Raw genomic sequence first — 25,257 nt, 5'->3', positions numbered from 1 at the left:
CTGGAATAAGAATGTTTAGGGCAGAGGGGGCAGCCAAGACAAAGGCACTAAGGCAAAAAGCATGCCCTGTACGTTCAAGGAACAGCAAGGAGGCGTGTGGCCAGAGCAGAAGAGAGCAGTAGGGGATGAGGCTGGAGAGGTAACAAGGGAAAAAATTCTACTGTGTAGACTGCGGCTTGCATTTGAAGAGAGACTAAACAGATCTCCTGATGGACTGAGTAGGGAGGATGAGAAACGGAGACAAGATGAGGACAACTGTTCTGTCCAAGGTTTTTGGCTAAGCAACTAGCACTGTATCAAGTGAGAGAGAAAAGAACAGTTTGGGGTAAAGATCTGGAGTTCAAACAGGAAGCTAGATGTATGAAATCTGGAACTCAGAAGAGAGGTCTGGGCTGGATGGAATCACATGATTTATTATATGCATAATAATTTTTAAGGTATGCAGTAACATCCCTATTTTCCTTAGGCAGACATAAGGTTTACAAATGATAATCTGACTAGTGAGTACATGGCAAACTTACTCACTCCTGCCAAAATCCACTACTTGACACTGCCCCTGCTACTCTAGGAGGGAAGTCTCAATCATGCAGTGATGCTTCCTAACCTCTTAATGCTATCACACTCAACTTGTGAGGCAGGGAACCTCAAATACCAGTAGTAAGCAGGGGTTTGGCATTCTGTTTACTAGGCCCATCTGCTATGTAGGCACGGGGAGAAAAACAATAGCAGGAAAGACGTCAGGAGGCAGAGGAGGGAGCCCTTTGGAGATCTGCTAAAGTACTGCAGTGTTCCACAATTGTGCAAACACTGAGAAACCACAGATTCCACAGGAAACGGTGGGATAGCTTGTTCTTAGAAAAGTCTAAGATGTCAGAGAAAAGTCGAAGAAAAAGTAGAGTAAAAAAATCAACAGCTCTTTATATAGTGGCAGAAATAACAAACTGAACAATAATATTCACAAATGTTAGAAAGATGGGTCATAACATTCTTAACTGGCACCACATAAACTGGTGAAAATATCACCACACTGAACAGGAATTTTAAAGAGCCTGAACACTTTATTTTGTCCTACAAGAGCCATGGGATCTGGCCGATGCTCTAGGCCTCCGCTCTTTCATGACGCACATGCTTTCATAACTATACTGGCTTTCATCCTGGTTCCCAGTGGGACAAAGCCTGCTCCCATCTAAGTGTCTCTGTGCCTGCTATTTCCTTAATGGAATTCTCCTCTCCTAGACCTTGTATGGCTCGATTAGGGTCTCAATGCAAATGTCATCTTTTCTATAGCATTAATCTCTATCCAAAACTCCACAGGGAACTTGAAGGCAGCATCTGTGCCTTGTAAATCTAAGACTCTGTTAGAACAGAGCCTGGAGTATGGTAGGTACTCAATAAATACTGAGTAATTGACTCCTGGAAGTTTATATCTGAAAGTGACAGAAAGCAAAGTTTAAAAACAAAATTAAAAACTCTTAATGAAAACATGCGCAATGTAAGAATATTCAAATACTCACTGAATCGCCATCATCTTTTTTAGAATCTCTTTTCAATGGTTCATTCATATCTTCTTGACTACGGAAGCTGAAATTCTGAATTGCTTCAGTGACACCTCTAAGAGAGCTATAAATATCTTCAGAGTTCATATTTTCTGTGTCATAATCAAAAGCACTATGAAAAAGACAACAATTAATTTTTGTTTATGTGTAGTTTTAAAATACAAATACATCTGAGGAAATGGCACAGGATATTTATAAAGACAGAGTTAGAGAATGTATATGTTCTAAAGCATAATTAGCAAAACAAAACCTGACAGCTACAAATGGCTAAAGAGCATGTTCCCCTCTTTGCTCATTAAGGGCAGTTTATAGTGACTCTAGAAGGCACAGCCCTTAACAACTGGTTTTTCTTTTCACTTTAAGAACTTTTTTTACATTTTTAAATAGCTGAGAAAAAAATCAAAACACATCTCACGACACAGGAAAATTATATGAAACTCAAATTGTGTGTGTGTGTGTGTGCATGCTCAGTTGTGCCCAACTCTTTGCAACCTCATGGACTGTAGCTCGCCAGGCTCCTCTGTCCATGGAATTTTCCAGGCAAGAATACTGGGGTGGATTGCCATTTCCTCCTCCAGGGTATCTTCCCGAAATTGTTTCGGAACATAGCAAGGCTGATTTATTTAGCTATTGTCTATGGTTATTTCACACCACAACAGCAGAGTTGAATAGACCTGACAATGACCACCCTGCCTGCAAAGCCTAAAATATTTACCATATGACTCTTTACAGAGTTTGCTAACCCCTGTGGGTTAAGTCACAATAATGGTAATGCTGGAAGAGGAGATAGATACATTTTCCACAAATATGTAAGATGATTGAGAATTTTTAACATAGAATATAAGTTTTACTGATACGAATTTTTTTTTTTTTTTGCCACATCATGAGGCATGCAGGATCTTACTTCCCTGACCCCAGGGATAGAACCAGTGCCCCTTGCAGTGGAAGCAAAGAGCCCCAAGCACTTGACTGCCAGGGAAGTCCCACTGAAATATGAATTCTATAATCAGATTCTAAAATTCAACTCAGTCTGGAATTTAGCCTGATGGATATGCAAAGGCATGGAAAAAATATGATGGTAAGTTTACAATATGTTTTGCAATATAATAAAACATCTTATGTAATTGTAATGAATATGATGAAGAATATGCTATTTGGCTAATAACAAAAATCAAGCTGATAAGGACAATAATGGCTACTAAGCCATTTTTTTAAAGACCAGGAGAAGGGGAAAAAATGTTAATCCATTAATGAGTTAACTTATAACTTCTCTGAAGTATAGCTCATGTGGGGATTGATCAAGTGTGTGAAAATTTCACACGTTTCATGAAGGATCAATCTCAAGATCACAGTTTTTTCCTAAGAAGTATACATATTGCCAATTTTATATTTAACCCTTCCCTATTTGTTTTTCTTTATTTTTACATTTTTTTCGTCTATAAACTTAATTTTGTTTTCTATTTTTAAGAGGTGGTTGGCCCATATTAGATTTAAATTTTCATTATAACTTGATCTCATCATTTATATCAACCATTATAACTGAAAGACACAACTGGAAGTTAATGGATTCACACAGCTTATCTGAGAAACAGTAACTATGTGATTTAATGTTTAATTACTTCTTGCTTTTTTCCAAAAGCTGTGTCCAAAGTTTTCCTGTCACTTACAAGAAAAAGAATTCCATATCCTATATATTATGATCATCTAAAGGGTTCATTTTGGAATAAACCTAACATGTTTTAATTTGCTAAGTTCCTATGTGTCCAAGACGTTTTAGTTAAGTAGTAATCAACTGGATTTATATTAATGTCAGCTTTTCTAAGAATGGGAATCTGCAAATACAAACCATGATGGAAAACAATCCTTTTATTACCTTGGAGATAAAGTATTCTGTGATGTATTGGTGGGAGATGTAAGAGGACTGGACCAATTGGCTGGTGACCGTGGTGTTGGTCTTGTCAAAGGACTTCCCATGGAACCCTGACGGACAAGAGTCAAATAAACATTAACATATGACAGGCTCTTAGGGAGGCCATTCAGTCAAGATGCTGAACACATGAAACAGCCAGATTTATACTAATAGGTCATTATTTTGTGTATGTTAAAAAATACTTTGTCTATGTAGTGAGACATGTGGGATCTTAATTCCCCAACCAGGACCAAACCCACGCCGCTGCACTGGAAGCACAGAATCTTAACCAATGGACCACCAGGGAAGTTCCCAGGTCATTATTTTACATTTCTCTTTCTTTTTTAAAATTTATTATTAAAATTTATTTCGCTGCAGTGGGCCTTAATTGTGGCATGCAGACTCAGTTCCTCCACGGCATGTGGGATCCCAGGTTCTCTGACCAGGGATTGAACCCATGTCCCCTGCATTGCAAGGCGGATTATTAACCACTGGAACACCAAGGAAGTCCCCATTAGGTCGTTATTTTAAAATACTGATGTACTTATCTCTAGTTTCTGTGGGGAAAAACTTTCTTTCTATTCAGCAATCTAGCTCTTTAAGTTTTTGTTGTTGTTGTTCTCCTCACCTACTTCTTTCTCCTAAATATTACCACAACAATCTTTTTTCCTCAATAATTGAACAAGATTCCAAATTAACAATCTTAAATTAGCTTCCTGCCCTAAGCCAATTCCTTCCTCCAATCATTACAATCACTTAAATTTTGTTCCTCCTTCAGTCTGATTTACAAATGATTTTTACAAAGACATCAAAGAAGTAAAATCTGGTCATATTAGCAATTTGCCTCTCTCTCAAGATAATAATAAAACAATATCTTCTCCTTTTATTTTTTTAATTTTTAGTTGTTATCCCACATAGCTTGTGGGATCTTAGTTTCCTGACCAGAGAGTCAACCCACGGCCCTGGCAGTGGAAGTGCAGAATCTAATCACTGCACCACCAGGGAATTCCCCCTTTCCATTTGAAAAAATAATTGACTTTGGTCCCAAGAAATGGTTCTCACATTGTTTTACGCTTACACTTTACCTTACTCCTGCCATAAGTGCATCTGCTTTCTCCCTTATGCATTATCAAAGGTATTGCCCTCTTTGTCTTTTTAAAACCCAAGTTCAATTCTTTGGCATATTATGCAAATAGTTCAATACCATTTAGATACAACACTAACGCTTCACTTACTCAGATCTTACTTCTCCAAAACAAACTCTTGTATTATTCAAGCACCTACAGACTGACAAGCCTGCACTACCCTCCTTGGGCCTGTCATTCCTGGAATAAGTCATCCTTTCTGGTCCTCCAATAAGGACTGGTTCATCTAAAGAGCATGTTCTAACTCTCACAGCTTGCAAGGCTGATGCCCTCATCTAAGTTCTGCTATATTTCACTTTCCTTGTTCATACTGTGGTTACCATTCACCACCACCCTAATGCACACCAAATAATAAAAAATTATAGGCCTAAGGACTATTTTTTTCAGGACAATATTTAATTCTGCTCAGGAAATGCTGTCTAATGCAGATGCAAAAATTACATATTAGGATCAACGTTTACTTCATGCAAAAAAGAAAGCAATTACTGTTGTTAACCATCCATCACATTAAACAATGGCCAAAAAAAAAAGAAAAGCAAGTGAAAAAAGACCTGTGTTCCATTGCCAGTGTTTCGAAGGTGATTATGAAGAAGTTTGGTAGCACCATCCTGAAAAGTTTTTGGTAAAGCTCCTAATAACATTGTAAACTCTGGGGTATTGAGTTCAAATAAGGAAATCAGGACTGACTGCGCTGCCTAGAAAACAAAGACATACAAGAAGCAGATGAATATATTTTGGTTACTCAAAGGAGACCATTTTTTTCATTCAACATTTCTGTTCAATAGTGCCAGACCAGCTTTCCTAGTGAAAAAGACGTTCCTATATGCTTTCAAATTTCTTTGCTGAAACAATAAAAATTTTTTTTGACTTACCTTTTTTGAAAGTAAGAAGGGATTATGAAAAGTATAACAAATATGGCCAACCAAGGGTAATGGTCTTGGCACCCTTATTGAAAATCAATTGGCCACAGACACAGGTTTCCTCTGGACTCTCAATTCTATTCCATTGGACTTTACGTCTATCCTTAAGCCAATACCACACTGCCTTAATTACCACTACTTTGTATGGTCTGGGTTTGTAAGATAAAACTGCCCTCAGAATGAGTTGGAAAGTGTTCCTACCTCTTATGGTTTTTATTTTATTTTCTTCCTCTTATGTTTTTTTTTTTTTTTTCCTCTTATGGTTTTTAAAGAAGAGTTTGAGAAGAATTGATATTAACGTTTCGTAGAACTCACCAGTTAAACCATCTGAGCTTGGCTTTTCTTTGTGGGTGGTTTTTTGATTACTAAATTAATCTCTTAACTTGTTCTATTGACTTTTACAGTTAGTTTCATTAGTTTGTGTCTATCTAGGGATTTGCCCATTTCATCCAAGTTTACTACTTCCTGGCATACAATATTGAAGCATTTCTTTATAATCATCTTTATTTCTGTAAGGTCAGTAATAAACTTCTTTCATTTCTAATTCTAGTAATTTCGGCCTTCTCTTCTTTTTCCTATCAATCAAACTACAAGTTTGTCAATTTTGTTGATCTTTCCAAAAAACACAACTTTTGGTTTCACTAATTTCCTCTATCACTTTTCTACTCTCTATTTTATTAATTTATGCTTAATCTTTTTTGTTTGTTTGTTTGGTCTGATTTTTAAAACTGAAGTACAGTTGCTATACAATATAAGTTACAGGTGTACACTATAGTGACTCATACATTATAACTCATTTATACTTAATATTTCTCTTGCACAATATATCATTGTGACTGATTTTATACTTAAATGCTTGTACCTCATCATTCTCCACTCCCATATTAGTCCTCTCCTGCTGGTAACCACTAGATTGTTCTCTATTTCTGTGAATAGGGTTCTTTCTTATTATATTCACTAGTTTGTTAAATTTTTTAGATTCCACAGATAAGTGATATCATACAGTATTTGTCATTGCCTGATTTATTTCACTGAGCATAAAGGTCAACCATGTTGCTGCAAATGGCGAAACTGCTCATTTTTACAGCTTAGCAGTATTCCATGGTGTGGGTGTATACTTATCAGCTCCTCTTTGTCCATTTGTCTGCTGATGGACACATGTTGCTACCATCCATATCTTGGCAACTGTAAACAATGGTGCTATGAACATCACTGGAGTACGTGCATCTTTTCGAATTAATGTTCTTGCTTTTTTTTTTTTTTTAAAGATATATACCCAGGAATGGAACTGCTGGGTCATATGGTAGTTCTATTTTTAGTTCTTTGAAACTAAGGACCTGTTTTCACAGTGACTGTACCAATTTACATTTCCAGCACCAGTGTATGAGGGTTCCCTTTTCTCCACATCCTTGCTAATACTTGTTATCTGTGTTCTTTTTGATGATAGCCATTCTGACCGGTGTGAAGTAATATCTCTTTGTGGTTTTGATTTGTATTCCCTTGATGATTAGTGATTTTCAGCATCTTTTCATGTGCCTGTTGGCCATCTGCATTTTCTCTTTGAAAAATAGTCTATTCAGTTTTTCTATTTTTCAATTATGCTTTTTTTTCTTTTTAATGTTGAGTTGTACAAGTTGTTTATATATGCTGGATATTTATCCCTTATCAGTCATTTGCAAATATTTTCTCAAGTTAAATAGGCTGTCTTTCTGTTTTGTTTATGGTTTTCTTTGCTCTGCAAAAGCTTTTAAGTTTAATTAGGTCCCATTTGTTTATTTTTGCTTTTATTTCCTTTGCTTTGGGAGATGGAACCAAAAAACACTACTGCGATTTATGTCAGAGAGTGTTCTGCCTATGTTTTCCTCTAGGATACTAACAGTATTTGGTCTTACATCTAAGTCTTTAATCCATTTTGAGTTTATTTTTGTATACGGTGTTAGAGGATACTCTAATTTCATTCTTTTACATGTAGCTGTCCAGTTTTCCCAGCACCAGTTATTGAAGAGATTATTTTTTCCTCACTGTATATCCCTGGTTACTTTATCATTGGTTAATTGACCATTTGTGCACGGGCTTCTTTCTGGGCTCTCAGAATTCTGTTCCATTGATCTGTGTGTCTATTTTTGTGTCCATACCATGTTGTTTTGATTCCTTTGGTTTTGTCAGTACAGCCAGATACAGGATGCAAGAAACGAGTGATTAGGGTTGAAGAGGAACCTCAGGAAGATGGTGACGAGAACAGAGGGTCTAGAAAGGGACACCCCAGAAAAGAAAGAACCAGTGTTTTTGAGCATATGGAAAATCTCAGCCATGAGCATGTGGCAGAGATGTTGAACCTATTAACACTTAAAAAACATGTTGCGGGGAGAAACAGGACAATGAAAAACAAGGCAAATTATTAACACTAGGACAAATAAAGTTTCCATAAGGAGGGAGGCAGTAATTAACCACTTGGTGAAGGAATTAATACTTTCACAGTCAAAATTAAATCTTTTCTATTGATTACCAACAACTGATTCGTTAAGTATTTTGAAGGTTATGGGGAAAGACACAGGATAGGATACTGGAAACTGAAATCTTCATTTACAAAGGCAGACAGACAGATACACAATGACTGAATCTATCAACAGGTCAGTAAATAATGCCTAAAACTAATACGTCAAGAAACAGTATAAACTCTTATTATTATTATTTTTTTAAAGATCTTTATATCACCAGGTAAATAACTCTATGCTAACTGGTAACATCCTGAAAACATTAGCTTCCTTAACTGGCAATCTAAAATGACTGATTTGTTTTTCTAATTTATCTTCTGAATCTTAAAACTAAAACATACCTTCCGAACATCAGAACTTTTGGGTTCTGTTGTCCAAGTGATGACCCGAGACACTGCCAGGCGAGTTTCACTGGAATTTACAAAATCTCCTGGATCCATCTGTTTGGCCAGAGTTTCTATGTATTTGAGGATAGCAACCTTCACCTACATAGGGATGCACAAAGAGAGAGGACAATCAGCTGGGCATCGTCAGGCAATAAGAACATTTCAGAAACAGTTAGGTAATAGTTTTTTGTTTTTTGTTTTTTTTTTAGAAATACAAAATGAAAAAGCATCAACAGCAAAAGAAAAGTTATACATACAACCACCTACCTATCAGAGGTACAAGTATATGATAATGTGGCTTTTTTCCCACACACAGCAGACTTTATAAATTTCATTACCCGTCTTTGAAGAATTGCTGACACTCTCTTGATAAAATTAGACACTTCTCCTTTAGTCTGCCTTCAGAGCTTATAGCTGACTCTTGTCTAGATCTCCCCAGGAACCAGTCTTTATACATCGAAGGATAATTTGCCTCTTGGGGAAATGAACCAAAGAGTTTTGGAAATAAGATATTATACATCCAGTGGGTAATCAAGTGAATAATCAAAGTGGGCAATACAGATAAATATACATTAAGGCTCCAATGAGACCAGGTTCCTTAATAGGTCCATCAACTGCTAGAACCACCTCTCAAAATAAATGTGACAAAAAAGCTTTACAGAAGGACCACTGGGGAAGAGACAATAGTTATTTGCATAAAAGAGGTATAATATATGAGTTTTAAAAGTCTTACTATTCTCCTAGAAATTCCTGATATGTGGGTGGCATGGTAGGTAGGAGTGTGGTAGGATGCAGGCTTCAAAATCAGCAAGAGGTGGGGCAAAGCATACATGCTTCTCTCTTAGATGCAGCCTTCTTTATCCTTAGAGTAAGCCATTATTAAATAATCTCCCCTTTCTTGGTATGGCAGGGTAGAAAAAGTTAGAGAACCACTGTTTTTAAAGTCATGCCTAACATTCTAGATTTCTAAATAATGATTCTCTAAGACTTTATCAGTGTACTTTAGAAATGCCAGCTGGCAGAGTGCACAGTCCTTGGATACAGCAGACTCTAAACACATACTAAATGCTGGTTTGCAGACTTAGAAAAAGGAAGATTTAAATGTATGATTAAAATAGAAACTTTGAAAAAATATTGTCAAAGATTAAGGTAATCAGGTATTCTGTACTCCTTCATCCCCAATTATTGATCTTATTATCAATCATTTCTCTCACTCAGTCCAAATAAGGTCTCTGGGAAGTACTGTGTCAAGTTAATATATAGAAGTAATAAGTTAAACTTCTTTTTTTTTTCCCCCACAGCACTAAGTTAAACTTCTGACTCTTGAATATCTTCCCCTCTCTGCTTCCAGTTTAAAGAAGACAGAAGACATCAACTTATTGTCTTCGTTTCATAATAAATGATTTTAAGAAGTAACTATAACTTCAAGAAATGTGTTTTTTTTTAAAGAGTTAACCCATCACCATCCTGAGTAAATCATATAGTGAAGAGGGAAAGAGATGTATAGCTAATATTGAGTAGCAGGCCCAACTAAATTATGGCAGCACATAACATTCTGGATTTTTAAGCCACATCACCTTCTATTGGTGAGACCAGCTAAAAGAAAGCTAAAGTAAATCAAAGAATAAACAATGCATTTTGTTTTTTGAATATATTTATTTGCACTATGTGAGATTTAATTAGTACCATGTCTTGGCAATTTATAGAGGCATGTAAAGTTTCTAAAGAGTTTCATAGGATAGGTGTGTTTACTATACAAATAAGCAAAACAACCATAATACATATGTAATCATTTGAAAATTTATATTTTGGTAGTATATTTCAAAAGGTTATAATACATAGTCTGTATTTTTAATAACATAAACATGCATTCTTCTTCAGAGAGGAAAAACAATATAGTTGCTAATGTGTGTATAATTCTAAACATATTTCTGAAACTCAGGGAAAAAAAAGTCAGAAAGTTCCACTTATTTAAAAAATATTACTCAAATAAAATCATCCTGTATGTCATCTTTGTCTATTTTAACGCTTCCTTTTTGACATCTGGCTACATGACAGTCTGTGGGAAATATAAAATATTATCTGAAAGATTCAGCACTTTTTAAATAAAGAATTTTGATAAATCTCATACTCAAGTTATTTGTGTTTTTCTATAATCTGTTTTTAATTCTTAATCCTGTCAACCATATGAAAGTTACTTTTATTTTCAGAGTAAGGTACAGCTCCAATAGAATTCCTTTTTGCTATCCTAAGACATCAGTTTGCGGGTTGAAGAGTGATTTTCCCCTACAGCTTTATGTGTGTGTGTGTGTGTGTATAATATATAAAAGCCACACATATGTCTGTATTATAGATTATGATATATACATATATGTAATACATTTACATAGATTATTTCTCTAAAAGTCATATACACATACACATACATATTCCCTCATAAATATGAGGTAATATGAGGTAAATATTCTTTACCTCGGTCGGTAAAGAATCTGCCTGCAATGCAGGAGACTGAGGTTTGATCCCTGGGTTGGAAAAATCCCCTGGAGAAGGAAATGGCAACCCACTCCAGTATTCTTGTCTGGGAAACCCCATGGACAGAAGAGCCTGGCGGGCTATAGCTCATGGGGTCGCAGAGTTGGACGCGACTTAGCGACTAAACCATCACCACGTACATATGTGTATGTGTATGTATGTATGTATGACTTTCAGAGAAACAGTCTGTGATTCCAGTCTTCAGTATGACATTTCCTAACAGGGAAACTAATTTTATACTTCCCATTGTCTTTCTCTTCAGGTCTTTAGCAACTCTTATTTTGAAAACTAATGATTCAGACCTCCATTTCTATTGGCCCATGTAACAACTCTATATATGTAGTTATCAATAGCATTTGAATACCTACCACCAATACCTAAATCATAATTCTTTCCACAGTTTACAGTTCATCATGTATTATAAATATTAATGACAGAAAATTATAAGGAATACGTAGCACAATGGCTTGGACAAATAACAAGTTTAAAGAATATCTATCAATAATATCAAGTAAATTATTCTCCTTCTGCAGGTCACTTTTAAAAATCAAAACAGATGAAACCTCTTTCACAAAGCAGCTCTGAGAAAATAACATATGTTGAGTACATGTTAACTCTGGTAAGAAATATAATTGTGACTTTAAGGCAAAATCATATTCAGACACTTAAAAGGAAAATCAGTCCAAGGCAATAATGCTTATAGAAACATTTCGTGCAGAACAGAGCAGAAAATACAAGGCTTGTAAATGTACATATGCTTGTTATTTCCCTGACATTAATCTCATTTAAGAAAACTTAATAAAACCATTTTTAGTAAAGAATTCAGGGGTGCATATTATATTTTCTTCTATGTTAAATAATTATTTTTAACAAAAAATTGGTATCTACCTAGTTTCCACATAAATTATTAGAAAACGTGTGCTAATAACAATTGAGAAAGCTAATCCCAAATCTAAAGCTTATGCACACATCAGAAATATCACATTGTAAGAAGAAAAAAAAAAGCTACTGTTTCAATTAAGAAGAACTGGAGAACAGTTCTGAGATTAAACTTTAAAAAATTTTTGTTAATTGAAATACATAGGCAAAACTGATATTCTGCCCAGAATACCTATTCAAACTCCTAAACTTTGAAGAAAAAAAAAAAGGACTGGGAAATCACAAACATAAAATGAGAAAAGACTTTATAGAGAGAGTTTGCACAACAGCTTAGGGTTAGACGGCCATTCTTGTGTTGCTTTCTAACTATGAGTCCCCAGTAAGCTTCTCCGGAAGATAATCTGGCACCGAATAACACTTGAAATCAAATCCGTGCATGCTTTAGAGGCTTATAATGGTTAGTAATTGAATATATAGATGCATACAAACATTATCGGAAACACTGCAGAGTTTGTAAAGAGAGTTAAGAAAAGAAATAATGCAGATTAAAACAAAACCAATAAAACCTTGGAGCTCCAAAAAGAGTGAAGCTGGTCCCGAAGTGCTGGCTTGACTGTCTGAAAGTTTATAAAAACAGAATCCACTGATTGAACAGCTTCTCATGTGACAGAAATACAAACATTAACTTTATGAATAAAATACTTGAATTCCTTACAATGTCTTCAAAAGACCTCAAATTTTTACCTTCAAGCTTGGTGTTTGGGTCTGATCAACTGTAAATCTCATTAGAATATTGAACTGAAGATCATTTGGAAAAGATTCTCTGAAATAAGGAAAGAACAAAGCAAAAAATTAAAAATTAAGTCACCAAGTAAGCTTTTAGCAAACTTAAGAGATTATGTTTGATACCAAAACATAATGTCATTTAGAAAGCATGCATGAAGCAGTATCTATATGTGGTATAGTCTATGTGGTAAAGAATATAATAAAAGCTATTCCCAGAAGAACCAGAACGTTTGAATTTATACCCTGCAAGTATAAATTTAACCCCCTGTAGGGGGTTAAAAAGCAACACTAGAGCAAATAATGATCTCTTGCCTCAGTTACAGATTTAATCAGAAAATGTATTCAGGGAAAAGTTCAACAGTATCAGAGATGTTTCCATACCTAATATCTGAATTCTAGACTCACCTCAACTTAGTAAATGGATATTTGAAATAAGTCACATCAACAATCTACACAAGAAAGTAGAAATGTACCATTGATTCAAAATCTTCTGAAAAAAGAATGCATAATAAAACATTCTTTTTAAATTTAGCAAATATTTTTATCTTTATATCAGATTGAATAAAATCCTTAACTTTGCAGTTACATCTTAATTACAATAAATTACTACCTTGAATTACTCAACCGTTGTTAATGAAATTTTTTACAGATTAAATGCAATGTTTGAACTAAGAACCTATGTTGTATCAAATTATACCATGTAAATGACATCACTAACAATTTTCAAATGGACCTCATGCAGTCTTGATGGTTTGAAAGGACTCAGAAATCTGAACTTTCAATACAAAAACTAAGTATTCTTAATTACTACTGGGTAAACTTGAAATATATGAAGAAAAATCTTACCTTGTAACATCCAGGGCTTTCTGAACTTTTGCTTGAACAGACCCAAGCAAATCAGCACCCATTTTTTTAAGTAGTTGCGTCAGCAGTACAAACAACCAATCCTGAAGATCGTCTTTGTGGACTTGTATGAAGTCCACTAGAGTCTCCAAAAACATGCTGAATACCTACAGTGGGTAAATGGGGGAAGGAGAAGAAAAAGGAGGAAATATTGACCTCTATGATCAATTCAAAACTGAAATAGAAAGGAATACAGGAATCAGAGGCACAGCGATTGGCAGCCAAGCGGAAAAACAACCTCTCTCGCTTTTCATTGGACTCTGTGATACAAGAGTACATTTGAACTGTTATCCAACTTCTGCTGAAGTTCGACAATTAGCTATTCCATGCAGCATCACTTGGTAAAGAAACTTTGGCCATAATGGCTGGCACACCTAAGGTTGTCAATGATGCCATAGCTTAAACTGAAATTCATTTTATCTAAATTTAGGGCAAGAAACTACCTATAGTCTCACCAGCCCCCAGCTCTCTGAAGTGTCAGTGAGTTAATCAGGAAGACTATGCTGACAGCTACCTTAATATATAAGATGATTTTTAACATAATGGGCTAATTGGAGACTTCTTAGTTCTCACACACACAATGTTAGTGGTCACAAAATTCTTTGGTATAAGATGTCTTATTCATTAAAACTGCCCCAAAAGTAATTTTAAATGACCTGTGTGCTCAGTTGCTCAGTCATGTCTGACTCTGCGACCCTGTGGACGGTAGCCCTCCAGGCTCCTCTGTCCACGGGATTCTCTAGGCAAGGATACTGGAGTGCGTTGCCATTTCCTCCTCCAGGGGATCGTCCCAACTCAGGGACAGAACCCACGTCTCTTACGTCTCCTGCATCAGGCAGGTGGGTTCTTTACCACTAGTGCCACTTGGGAAGGCTTAAATGACCTGGGATACCTGCGCCTAAATAAATAAAATCAGGACACAAACCTACATCTACATTTTAATGATTTCTACAAAGAACCAGATGGCATGCTATTAGTCTCCATTTCTCCATTTTACACTTGTTTCCAATATTAATCTACTAGTTTTAAACTCCTTATAAGATTCAAGAAAAATTAAAGGGGAGGGAAGCTAAAATTCGTAAGTGATTTATCTCATTAAAAATATGACAAGTGATACACAATAAGGTTATATCTCTTCAATAAATTCAATATCATACTGGACAATTTATTTCAACATAAAGAGGGAAAAGTTCTTAAGACAACGTCAGTCATGTTGTGTTAGGAGACAATTTATAATCCCAATGGATTATAAAATCTATGGCTTAAAAAAGTTAGGTCCAATGTAACTATGCTAATTTAAAATTAAGAGTTTTGCTCTCAATATATATTTTACTTCTTCTACTTTCCTTTATGTAGTTATACATGAATTCCTGTTTTTTCGCTGTTAGAAATGAAAGACTTTTTATCTATCAGAATTATAGATAATATAATTTATAATAATATAATATAAATTAATATAATTTATATAATAATATAATATAATAATTTAAAAAAAAAGCTTTTTAACCTAATTTGAGTTAGAAAAAGATGTGCTTGTGTGTATGTGCTCAGTCGTGTCTGATTCTTTGCAACCTCATGGAATGAATGTAGCCCAGCCAGGCCTGTATGTCTATGGAATTTTCCAGGTAAGAATACTGGAGCGGGTTGCCATTTCCTACTCAAGTGGATCTTTCTGACCCAGGGATCGAACCTGCATCTCTTGGATCTTCTGCACTGGCGGGCAGATTCTTTACCACTGTGCCACCTGGGAAGCCCTAGAAAAAATACACTTTGCTCAAGATGCTATTTGTAAAAGCAGAAAGTATGACTACTTAAAATTTCTGTTACTTCTGATCTCAAGGCAGTAAGTACATGTGCCTCAACACTGTTCTTAATCACACTGCAGATTCATTAACTCCAGTCCTACCCTATCAGAACCACTTGGACCACGGCTTTACTGAACTGTCTCTGGCTCCCTCCTCAGGGCCTGAGGAACTTCAATAGACCTACTCAGTGACAAATACATGTACCTAACCTAGTACTCACTCTGACTAGCAAATCTATCCAGTGACATCCTGTAGTTAGCCAGTACCTGCCTAGAAAGTCAAACGTTAAATATTCGGGAATTTTGTGAGATGGTTGGTGGCTTGAAATCAGCCATTTGGGACTATTTACACCTCAGGAATTATAACAAACATGACAAATCAGGGCTTCCTGCTACTCCCTTAAACCTGGTGTACCAGCACAACACTCTCTAATTCTCTGGTTCACTTTCACTCTTACTGTTTCAACTACCGCCTATTTTCCTTAAGATTCCAACTTTAAGCTTTCACTATACCAAAATCCATTTTGAAAATCAAAGGCATTAGAATGCCTAAGTCAACTCTCTCATTTTATCTGATTCTCAGAAAATTGAGAACTAGAAAATTAAGGGACTTACTTGCTCAAGGTTTCCACAGCTCATCAACGGCTAAGTCACTTGGCTTTTAATTGTGTTCAATGCACTCTATTACTGGACAACTTCCTCATCTACTTGACTGCCATTCATGATAAAATTTTCCACTGACTTTCCCCTCATTTTGATTTCTTCTATAGCTATCCTTATAGTAACTCTTTCTCCAAGGAAGAGCCAATTTTATTTCTAAGACTAGTCTTTCTATCTGTATTCTTGCTCTCTAAAGTATGGTCTCCTCTATCTTTACTCTTCTATTCTCAACCTGAATTATTTGTTTACCGATGCAGAAGACACTGTCTCAAGAATTTCGCCTTCAATTTCCAGCCTATTGCACCCATCAATTACCTTCCAATCGAGAAATGTCATAGCTTTTTCATGAGCTTAGTACGCCTGGCCATTCCATAGTTTGACACTGTTTTTCCTCTTCTTATCTCCCTTTTTTCATTGTTACCAGGAGTTTTCCTTTTCTATCCTGAATGTGGGGAGATCTCTTAGATCTTCATCCTGATTCTCTTTTCATTGAAATTATGACTTCCTTGACAGAGCCTCTCTGATCTAGCCTTCTAGGCCCCACAATAACCTCTATAATAGCTCTCACTGTTGGTCTTACTCAAATCTGTCGATCACAACATCACTGTAGGCACCAGGCCTTCCTGACCTCAAGTCTGGATTTTTCTAACAGGCCAGAAAGCAGATATTCTAGGCTTTGCAGGCCATGTGATGTGGGTCGCACTCTTCAACTCTGTCATCACAGCATAGCCACAGACACTATGCAGACAAGTGAACACAGTCTGTTTCAATAAAACTTTATTTACAAAACAGCAGACCAACTCAGACTTCTTTCTGTCAGACAGTGACATCACTCTTTTGACAGAAACAAGATTCTTTAATGTCCCTTCACTGTCTATAGAATAATGTCTCAAATGCTTAGACGAGGCTCTAACTCCTCAGACTGATGTTGGACTATTTGGCAACATAAAGTCTTCATCCCTAAACACATATCACGCACACTCCTGATTTCCTACCACACTCTCTAATCCCTCTGTTTACACAAAGTACATGACTCCTGACAAAGCTTACCACTCAAGTCCCAGTCAAAGAGCTTCTTGGATATCTTTAGATAATAGCCACTGTCCATCCCTGTTTAAAACTGGTACTTGGGCTACCTTTATGGTGCTCTTTTAACTTTTTCTGTATTTATGTTATCTTCCTATCTGGAATATATAGCATTTGAGAACAACGGCTCTATTTCAGTCTTATGTCACCAGTTAGAACCAAATTTAAAGTTATCAGAGTTTGAGGATGCAATTAAAAAGTTGTCCGATGAAACTGTAGGAAAAGTTCTCTTAAAAGTAAGAATTTTCTTTTAGTTGAGTAAAATTTACCTTGGTAACCAACCCCTTTTCTCAATGCAAGGGAAGATATGGATGACCTTCCTTTCACTACAGCCAAGGTTTTCTTCACTATCAACTTTCTGACATCTCCCACTTCTCTGGACTCAGGGTAGTCATTTGTAGGAGGCCCTTTCTTCTCATCCTGATATAATCCAAAGTTTATGTTCCTGTCAAGATCTGAACTGCTATTTTCTTCAGGAAGACGTGTCTGAGTCTCCCAAGTAGAAATTTCTTTGGATGAGATAAAATGTGAGTATAGCTGAATAAAACTGTAAATGTGTACTTATAGTACTTTACATATAGAATTATACTATTATTTTTCAAAATGTTTATATTCTATCAACAGTACTTCCTAAATGATACACATACGCATATATATACACACATATATATCTCCATCCAAAATATACATTGGAAGTTCGCATAAAATTTCATGTGACTGCTGTATCATAAAGAGTTCACTGTCAGACAGATGTTGCTATTCTCCAATTTCCTTATCTGTGATTAAAGGAGAAAGAGAAAAGTGGATATGCTAATAAAACGTTGGCTAAAAATCTGATTTCAGAAGAGAAAGCTGAGATCACTGCTCCTTAAACTGCTCTGTTTCCTTTTATGGGATACCATTAACAGAATAGTAAAAGTACATATGAGGAGGTTAGAACTCAATTTAAAAAAGTGTGAAACTTGGGAATAATTCAATGAAATTAACCTTCAACAGACTCAATGTATAATCCTATATATTTTACAACTCTAGTTCGTTGGGAAAGCACTGTAATATTCATGTTATTACAATTGAGGCAGCCTTTTCTTCACCTTGCTATATCAGGTGTATCAGTTGCTCAGTTGTGTCCACTCTTTGTGACCCCATGGACTGTAGCCCTTGGGGCTCCCCTGTCCATGGGATTCTCCAAGCAAGAATACTGAAGTGGGTTGCCATTCCCTTCTCCAGGGGACCTTCCCAACCCAGGAATCAAATCTGGGTCTCCTGCGTTGCAGGCAGATTCTTTATCACTGAGCCCCAGGGAAGCCCCTGTATCTTAGGTGTGCCAGTCATCAAATATAGAACAGAAGAACATAATCAAATTAGATTAATTAGTAGATTAAAAAGCACATCTCCAAACAGAATGACAGTTTGCGTAACTGCAAATAGCATTTCGTGGATTGCAAAGGTTCCAACACTGCATGAACTCTTTGGGAGAGAAAATAGAGAAAAAGGGTTAATTTCACAGTCATGCAGTAAAGTTAGGTTTCCAACAAATATTGAACCAACTTACTCTCTATTGAGAGTTCCAACACAGGGGACAGCATGCAAAAGGAAAAAAAGAAAAAAAAGAAAAACACACAAATTAGTCGCCATCAATGCCAAGTTCCTGTATGGAAGAAAAACACTTAGAAAATAAAAATGACAAATGTTTTCCAAAGTTTTATGACAAACTCAAAACAGCGTTTAACACAAGAGTTAAATGAATGGTATGGGAGAAGAGTACGTGGTTTTCCTGTCTTTTTCTCTCACTTTCTTGCCAAGAAAGTTACAAACAAAAAAAAGAAAAACTCCCTTCTTTTCAGACCCTACTATCCTTGAGGTTCAACTTCTGGATAGAATCTAAGACTAACAGACACCTGCCAACATTTCTGAACAGTGCCAACATCTGCTTCCAAAGCATGGTATCTGAGAATTTTTCGTTTATTTTTTCCCCCTCTTGAGAAGCAATGTATTCACAAGTTAAATTATTTCTGTGAAGGACTGGAACAATTACTATTGTATGGAGGTTAAAAATACTACAACTTTTAGTTTTCCCCAGGTAAGATGCATGTTTGGTCTCTTGATTCTAAGACCTGTAGGCAGGTAAGACTACACAGACCATAATATGTCAAATCAAAGCATGTTCTTCAGTAAAGGTGGCGCTCCTCAAGTAGTTCCTTCTGAGTCGACTGTCAGAATCACAGGGGATAAGCTTTCTGACACACCCTACATCTGGAGGAAAAAGTGTGTCTAGAGCAATCAAAATAAAAATCTGCCCTGAATTCCTTAATTTTTCAAACTTACTTATTTTTAAAAAAGCATATGTAGTGCTTATTGTGTTGTAAGGACTTTACATACATTAACTCATTTAATCATCACTGCAATCTTATTAACTCTATTTTACAGATTAAGCAATGCACACTGCTAAAAAGTGATGGAGGTAGGATTTGAACCAAAGCAGTCTAGCTCCACTACTCATATTTGTCATCACTGTGTTATACTGTCTCTCTCAGGAAAATATTAAGAGGCTTTAAACTACACATTTGCAGCTTTATAATCTAAATTACTGTCATACAGATACCACGACTGAATCGGTATTATATGAAAATTTAAAAAGTTTATCAAGTTATGGACATCAAGTAATTTCAGCTTGTATACTGTAAATAGCCAACCACATTACTCATGTCACAGAAAAAAAATCCAGCATCTATTTCAACTGTACTCAAGAAGAGCTCTTTTCCAGCCCTTCCTTTCTGGGATGTCTTTACTATACAGTGGAGTTCACCTGATATTTCAGCTGGACTCAGATACTTACTAACACAAGAAAGAGAAACATTCTAAGGGTTAGAGGTGATCCTCGATGAAAGGAGATGGGGCTGCTGCTCACACCCTGGTTCTCTAAGTCTCCTATTTCTGCTGGGGACAGCAGGTGGTCTACTGCTACTTTTCAGATGCTATTAAAATAGACTGAAATGTTGAATTCAACTTAAAAGGACACGGGAAAGTCCACTCAACCAACCTCATGATAGGAAGTGTCTCCGAAACCCTACGGCCCATTCTGGGGCAAGGCTTCAGATGGTTTCTGCCCTGTGAGCTCTCAGGATGGCTGAGGTTACAGATAAGTGATTCCAATTCAGAGTGGAGAGCATATTTGAGGAAAGAAAGAGAAGTGACTTTGATGATCTGTTTCGAGGCTATGAGGAAAAGTGCAGGGCACATTTGGGGAAATGAACATGGTTTTCAGGCTGGATGGAGAGTGAAAAGGGAATAACAAGCAAACATGACAGGCTTTGTTTGAATATCTTCTTGAGGGTAATGAGTAGTCACGGAAGAGTTTTAAGTCAGGAGAGATTTACCTTTCAGAAAGATTATTCAAGGATGCAGAGTGAAAGAGAATTTAGGGATAGGAGGTGGGGAGGAGGTACAGCAGGCAAAAGACAATTGTGCCAGGAATGAGTAGTGAGAAGGGAAATATTTAGAAGGTTGAATCAATCAGGACTGAGTAAATTTCTAGAATGAAGCCCAGTGAGGGGATGGTGGCTTCCTCCAATGAGATAACGTGACACAAGAGAAAAAGTAGTTTTAAGGTTTAAGATGAGCCAAAGGCATGTAAGTGAAGGAGAAAAATATGGGCTGGAAGTACCATTTGAGAGTCATCAGGACAAAGTGGGTGACAAGCTTCAAATAAGGTAGAGAGTGACAAAGGAGGGCCTCAGGCAGCGCTCTGAGCTACAGCGACACTAGTAAAACAGAGACAGGCGTCTGAAAAGAGAGGCTGTCTGCCGCGAGGAAGACCGGGTTAGACACAACAGAAAACAGCCTTCTCCTCCTCTCCACACCACACTCCTTAGAGTGTCAGAAGAGATCAACTGAGTACACTTACAACAAGGCTGAAAAATAAAAAGGGGTGTCAAAGAGCAAGTTGAAATTTATGAAAAATTCCTGGAAGACCAAGCCGATGAGGGTATATTAGCAAAAAAAAAAAGAGTACAAGTTTATGTGGCTGCTAACAGCTTCAAGGTAAGACCTCCTGCCATTTCCATAGGAGAAAAGGTAGAAAGAATGGGCTTATGTGAAATTAATTTTGCTGGTTTGGAGGCAGGAAATGGAGTTTCTGTTGGATGGCTTCTATTTTCTTGGTAAGCCAAGAGGCCAGGACAAATGCTCAGGATAGGAGATGGGTGGAGAGGGGAACAGGGCTGGAGTTAAATTTAAGGAGAGACTATTTGACACAGTCTCTACGGCGGACAGAAGAGAAAAGCAAGAGGTACAAGAAAGGCAGGACACAGCTTTTAGAGCAAAATCACAGATCAGAAATGGACAGCATATATAGGAATAAAGGTTGATTTAACCCACCAGGGACTGGTACACTGTTTCCCCTCCACAGTCTTGACCTTCAACCAGTGGCATGACTATGAGCAGAGGTTCTTGAACAGGTTTTTATTTTAGTGTCAATCATTAAAGTTGATTGTATACAACAGGGGTTGGGAAACTATAATCTGCAAGCTAAGAATGGGTTTTACATTTTATTTATTTATTTTTTTTTAAATTTTTTTATTAGTTGGAGGCTAATTACTTCACAACATTTCAGTGGGTTTTGTCATACATTGATATGAATCAGCCATAGATTTACACTTATTCCCCATCCCGATCCCCCCTCCCATCTCCCTCTCCACCCGATTCCTCTGGGTCTTCCCAGTGCACCAGGCCCAAGCACTTGTCTCATGCATCCCACCTGGGCTGGTGATCTGTTTCACCATAGATAGTATACATGCTGTTCTTTTGAAACATCCCACCCTCACCTTCTCCCACAGAGTTCAAAAGTCTGTTCTGTATTTCTGTGTCTCTTTTTCTGTTTTGCATATAGGGTTATCTTTTGATGAATTTGTAGGAGAGAAAGTGGTCTCCCCGTCCTACTCCTCCGCCATCTTGGCTCCTCCTCTCGGGTTTTACATTTTAAAATAGCTTTTTTTTTTTTTTAATCAAAAGAAAAGGCTATTTAGTGACACAAGTTAATTTTATGCAAATTAATATTTCAATGTCATAAGTAAAGTTTTATGGACACCTAGTCATGGCCACTTGTTTAGATACTGTCAATCGATGCCTTTGTGCTAGAACGGCAGAGCTGTATATAACTGAGGTCATTATGGCCCACAAAGCTGAAAATATATACTGTCTGGCCCTTTATAGGGAGTGGGAAAGAAAAAAAACAACTCTTGATAGACAGCAGTTGGGAAACTAAAACTAAAATTTTACTTGGAAGGAAAAGAAAGCATCAAGAATAGCTACTTGATTCAAATGACTGGACTATTAGTACATTATAAAATTAAAAAGGAGGGATATCTACTACTTGAACAATATAAAGATATGCAAAAACTCAAATCAAACCCTGATATTTTTAAATCCCCACTATATGGTGATCTAACCAGTTTATTCTTAATTAATTACATTATTGGCAGTCTCTGACGGACAATCACCAAATAAAAGCTGAGCAAAACAAGTTAACAAAAATCTTCCCTTTATATCTGTATTCAGTGAAATAACTTTAAAAAAAAAAACACAACAAAGCCAGATGGATCAATAAGAATTGTATGCTGTCATAAAACCCCACAGGAAAAAAAACAGAAAGTCTCCTTCCTGACACCTCTAGGGAAGATCGTGGCTGGTTCTCCATATTTACTAAGGGAGGCCAAACACCTGTGTTTTCACCAACATCAAACTCAGCTTTCCTATTTGATCTTCAAGAGACTTTAATTTTAAAATTTACTTCATTTAAAAAATTTTTTCTTCAAGAGACTTTTTAAAAAAAGTCTCTTTATTACTGTTAAATCCTAGGATCCAACTAAACTGCATTCTGTCCTAACAAAAAATAAAAAACTATGACTTCAAGAAATAATAACGGCCTCACTCTCATACCTTCCAGTACAGATGAATTATACTACTTATTGAAGATGTTTTAAAACTCTATTTTTAAAAGTTGTATAGATTATTAACAAAATATTATTTAATAAAACAAGTCCACCCAGATCCTGTCTTGTTCTTTGACTCATACTGCTAACAAAAAAAATGTCAACAGTTAACTTGTTTAGGATTTATAGAAACTCTTCCATTATAATAATTCCTACAGTAACTAGTGGTAGTAATATCAGTATAAAATGGTATAGTTATCTACACGTTCAGTTTGAAAATTATATAAACTTAGTGTGCTTTTTGTCTTTAATGGGATCTTGCATTCCTGGATAAAATAAATATACCTTCAGATAAAAGGATAATCTTTGGAAGTTATTGCTTTAAAGTTAAGACAGTTTATTTTCCTTAGCCAGATTTTAGTTTATGAAAAGAGTGGGATTTTAGTATCTTTAAGTACTGTCACAAGTAATGAAAATACTGAAAACAGAAAAAAATGAGGAGAAAGAAAATGTGCAACAATAAAGTGAAGACAATAAAAAAAAATGAAGCAAAATTCATTAATATTTTTATGATTTCCCTTCCACATCTCCCTCTCACTTAGGTTAGAAATTCTCATGTAGACACCTGGTGTCCTAAAGGAAGATATTGAATAAAATTTCATCACTGTCAAACACACTGCTGAAAATAGAACAAATGAGTACATTTTACAACAAAACTTTACACTTTAAAACAAAAATTCCACAGTACACATGCAGCCTATACATAAGTACTTACATAAGATTTTAATCAGCATTAAAAGCTGAACAAAGTTCTAAAGATTTTTATGAACTCTTTCAACATAAGAAATGTTTCTCTTTTATTACTCACAAACTGCAGGTGAAACCGTATTTGTGCTTTTTGTGTTATTTTTTTTTTGCTTTTTGTTTTTTAATGGCAGTTCTTGTCTACAAAATTGCTCTTTTAAGAATATATTTATGTTAAAAGAGAAGAAAACAATAAAAAGTTAGAAACTTTTTCCAACTTATCCCAATATTTCTTTTACAAATAGTAAAATGTTTTTAATAATACAAATACTCACCCTGACTAATTGTAGAAGAGTTGTGCATGTGACTATATCTTCTTCAGTTTATAGCCTTAGATAATCTCTCTCTCTTTGGGAGAAGCTTAAATAGTTATCAGAGAGCAACTTCTAAATTATGTATGATATCAAATACTCAATTTCAATTATGTTGAAAAGATCATTGCCACTTTAGGGCAATAAATAAATAAAAATGGCTTATAGTTTTTTGTTATTATTTACTTCTTTTTTGGGGCAATATAATAATGACACCTTACAGGAGTAATCTTAAATACTAAAACATACCTTGCCATGAGGATCAGCAAACATTCTTGTGAAAATTTCACATAATCTTTTCAGTTCAACTCGACTGTCAAAATAATAAAGTGGCTAATTAATACAATGCTGTAGAAAGAAGTCATTTAAGTGACTTACATATATATTTGAGCTTCTTCTTTTTTTTTTTTTTTAATTTTTATTTTTGTCACACATTGATATGAATCAGCCATAGATTTACATGTATTCCCAATCCCGATCCCCCCTCCCACCTCCCTCTCCACCCGATTCCTCTGGGTCTTCCCAATGCACCAGGCCCGAGCACTTGTCTCATGCATCCCACCTGGGCTGGTGATCTGTTTCACCATAAATAGTATACATGCTGTTCTTTCAAAACATCCCACCCTCACCTTCTCCCACAGAGTTCAAAAGTCTGTTCTGTACTCCTGTGTCTCTTTTTCTGTTTTGCATATAGGGTTATCGTTACCATCTTTCTAAATTCCATGTACATGTGTTAGTATGCTGTAATGTTCTTTATCTTTTTGGCTTACTTCACTCTGTATAATGGGCTCCAGTTTCATCCATCTCATTAGAACTGATTCAAATGAATTCTTTTTAACGGCTGAGTAATATTCCATGGTGTATATGTACCACAGCTTCCTTATCCATTCATCTGCTGATGGGCATCTAGGTTGCTTCCATGTCCTGGCTATTATAAACAGTGCTGCGATGAACATTGGGGTGCACATGTCTCTTTCAGATCTGGTTTCCTCAGTGTGTATGCCCAGAAGTGGGATTGCTGGGTCATATGGCAGTTCTATTCCAGTTTTTTAAGGAATCTCCACACTGTTCTCCATAGTGGCTGTACTAGTTTGCATTCCCACCAACAGTGTAAGAGGGTTCCCTTTTCTCCACACTCTCTCCAGCATTTA

At 36.1% G+C, this 25,257-nt stretch overlaps 1 protein-coding gene across 39 annotated transcripts in view; it reads right to left on the bottom strand.

Annotated features, from left to right (window-relative positions):
- The window catches only part of CLASP2 (cytoplasmic linker associated protein 2), a 171,108-nt gene that overhangs the window by 17,081 nt on the left and 128,770 nt on the right, over positions 1–25,257 (bottom strand). For 13 of the 39 annotated variants that reach the window (XM_043443486.1, XM_043443488.1, XM_043443464.1 and 10 more), the window contains 7 exons: positions 24,356–24,419; positions 13,455–13,618; positions 12,567–12,645; positions 8,367–8,510; positions 5,162–5,305; positions 3,430–3,536; positions 1,515–1,668 (listed from right to left, as the gene is read on the bottom strand). In XM_043443486.1, the coding sequence (XP_043299421.1) occupies positions 1,515–1,668; positions 3,430–3,536; positions 5,162–5,305; positions 8,367–8,510; positions 12,567–12,645; positions 13,455–13,618; positions 24,356–24,419 (856 nt within the window). Of the gene's footprint in view, positions 1–1,514; positions 1,669–3,429; positions 3,537–5,161; positions 5,306–8,366; positions 8,511–12,388; positions 12,440–12,566; positions 12,646–13,454; positions 13,619–18,613; positions 18,617–24,355; positions 24,420–25,257 lie in introns of all 39 variants that reach the window. The other 26 variants (XM_043443455.1, XM_043443465.1, XM_043443452.1 and 23 more) reach the window with 3 other exon arrangements.

The sequence above is a fragment of the Cervus canadensis genome, chromosome 22 (genome assembly GCF_019320065.1).
Source record: "Cervus canadensis isolate Bull #8, Minnesota chromosome 22, ASM1932006v1, whole genome shotgun sequence".
NCBI classification, from domain to species: Eukaryota; Metazoa; Chordata; class Mammalia; order Artiodactyla; family Cervidae; genus Cervus; species Cervus canadensis.
Note: the sequence above shows the minus strand (reverse complement) of the source record. Positions and strands in the feature narration are given on the sequence as shown.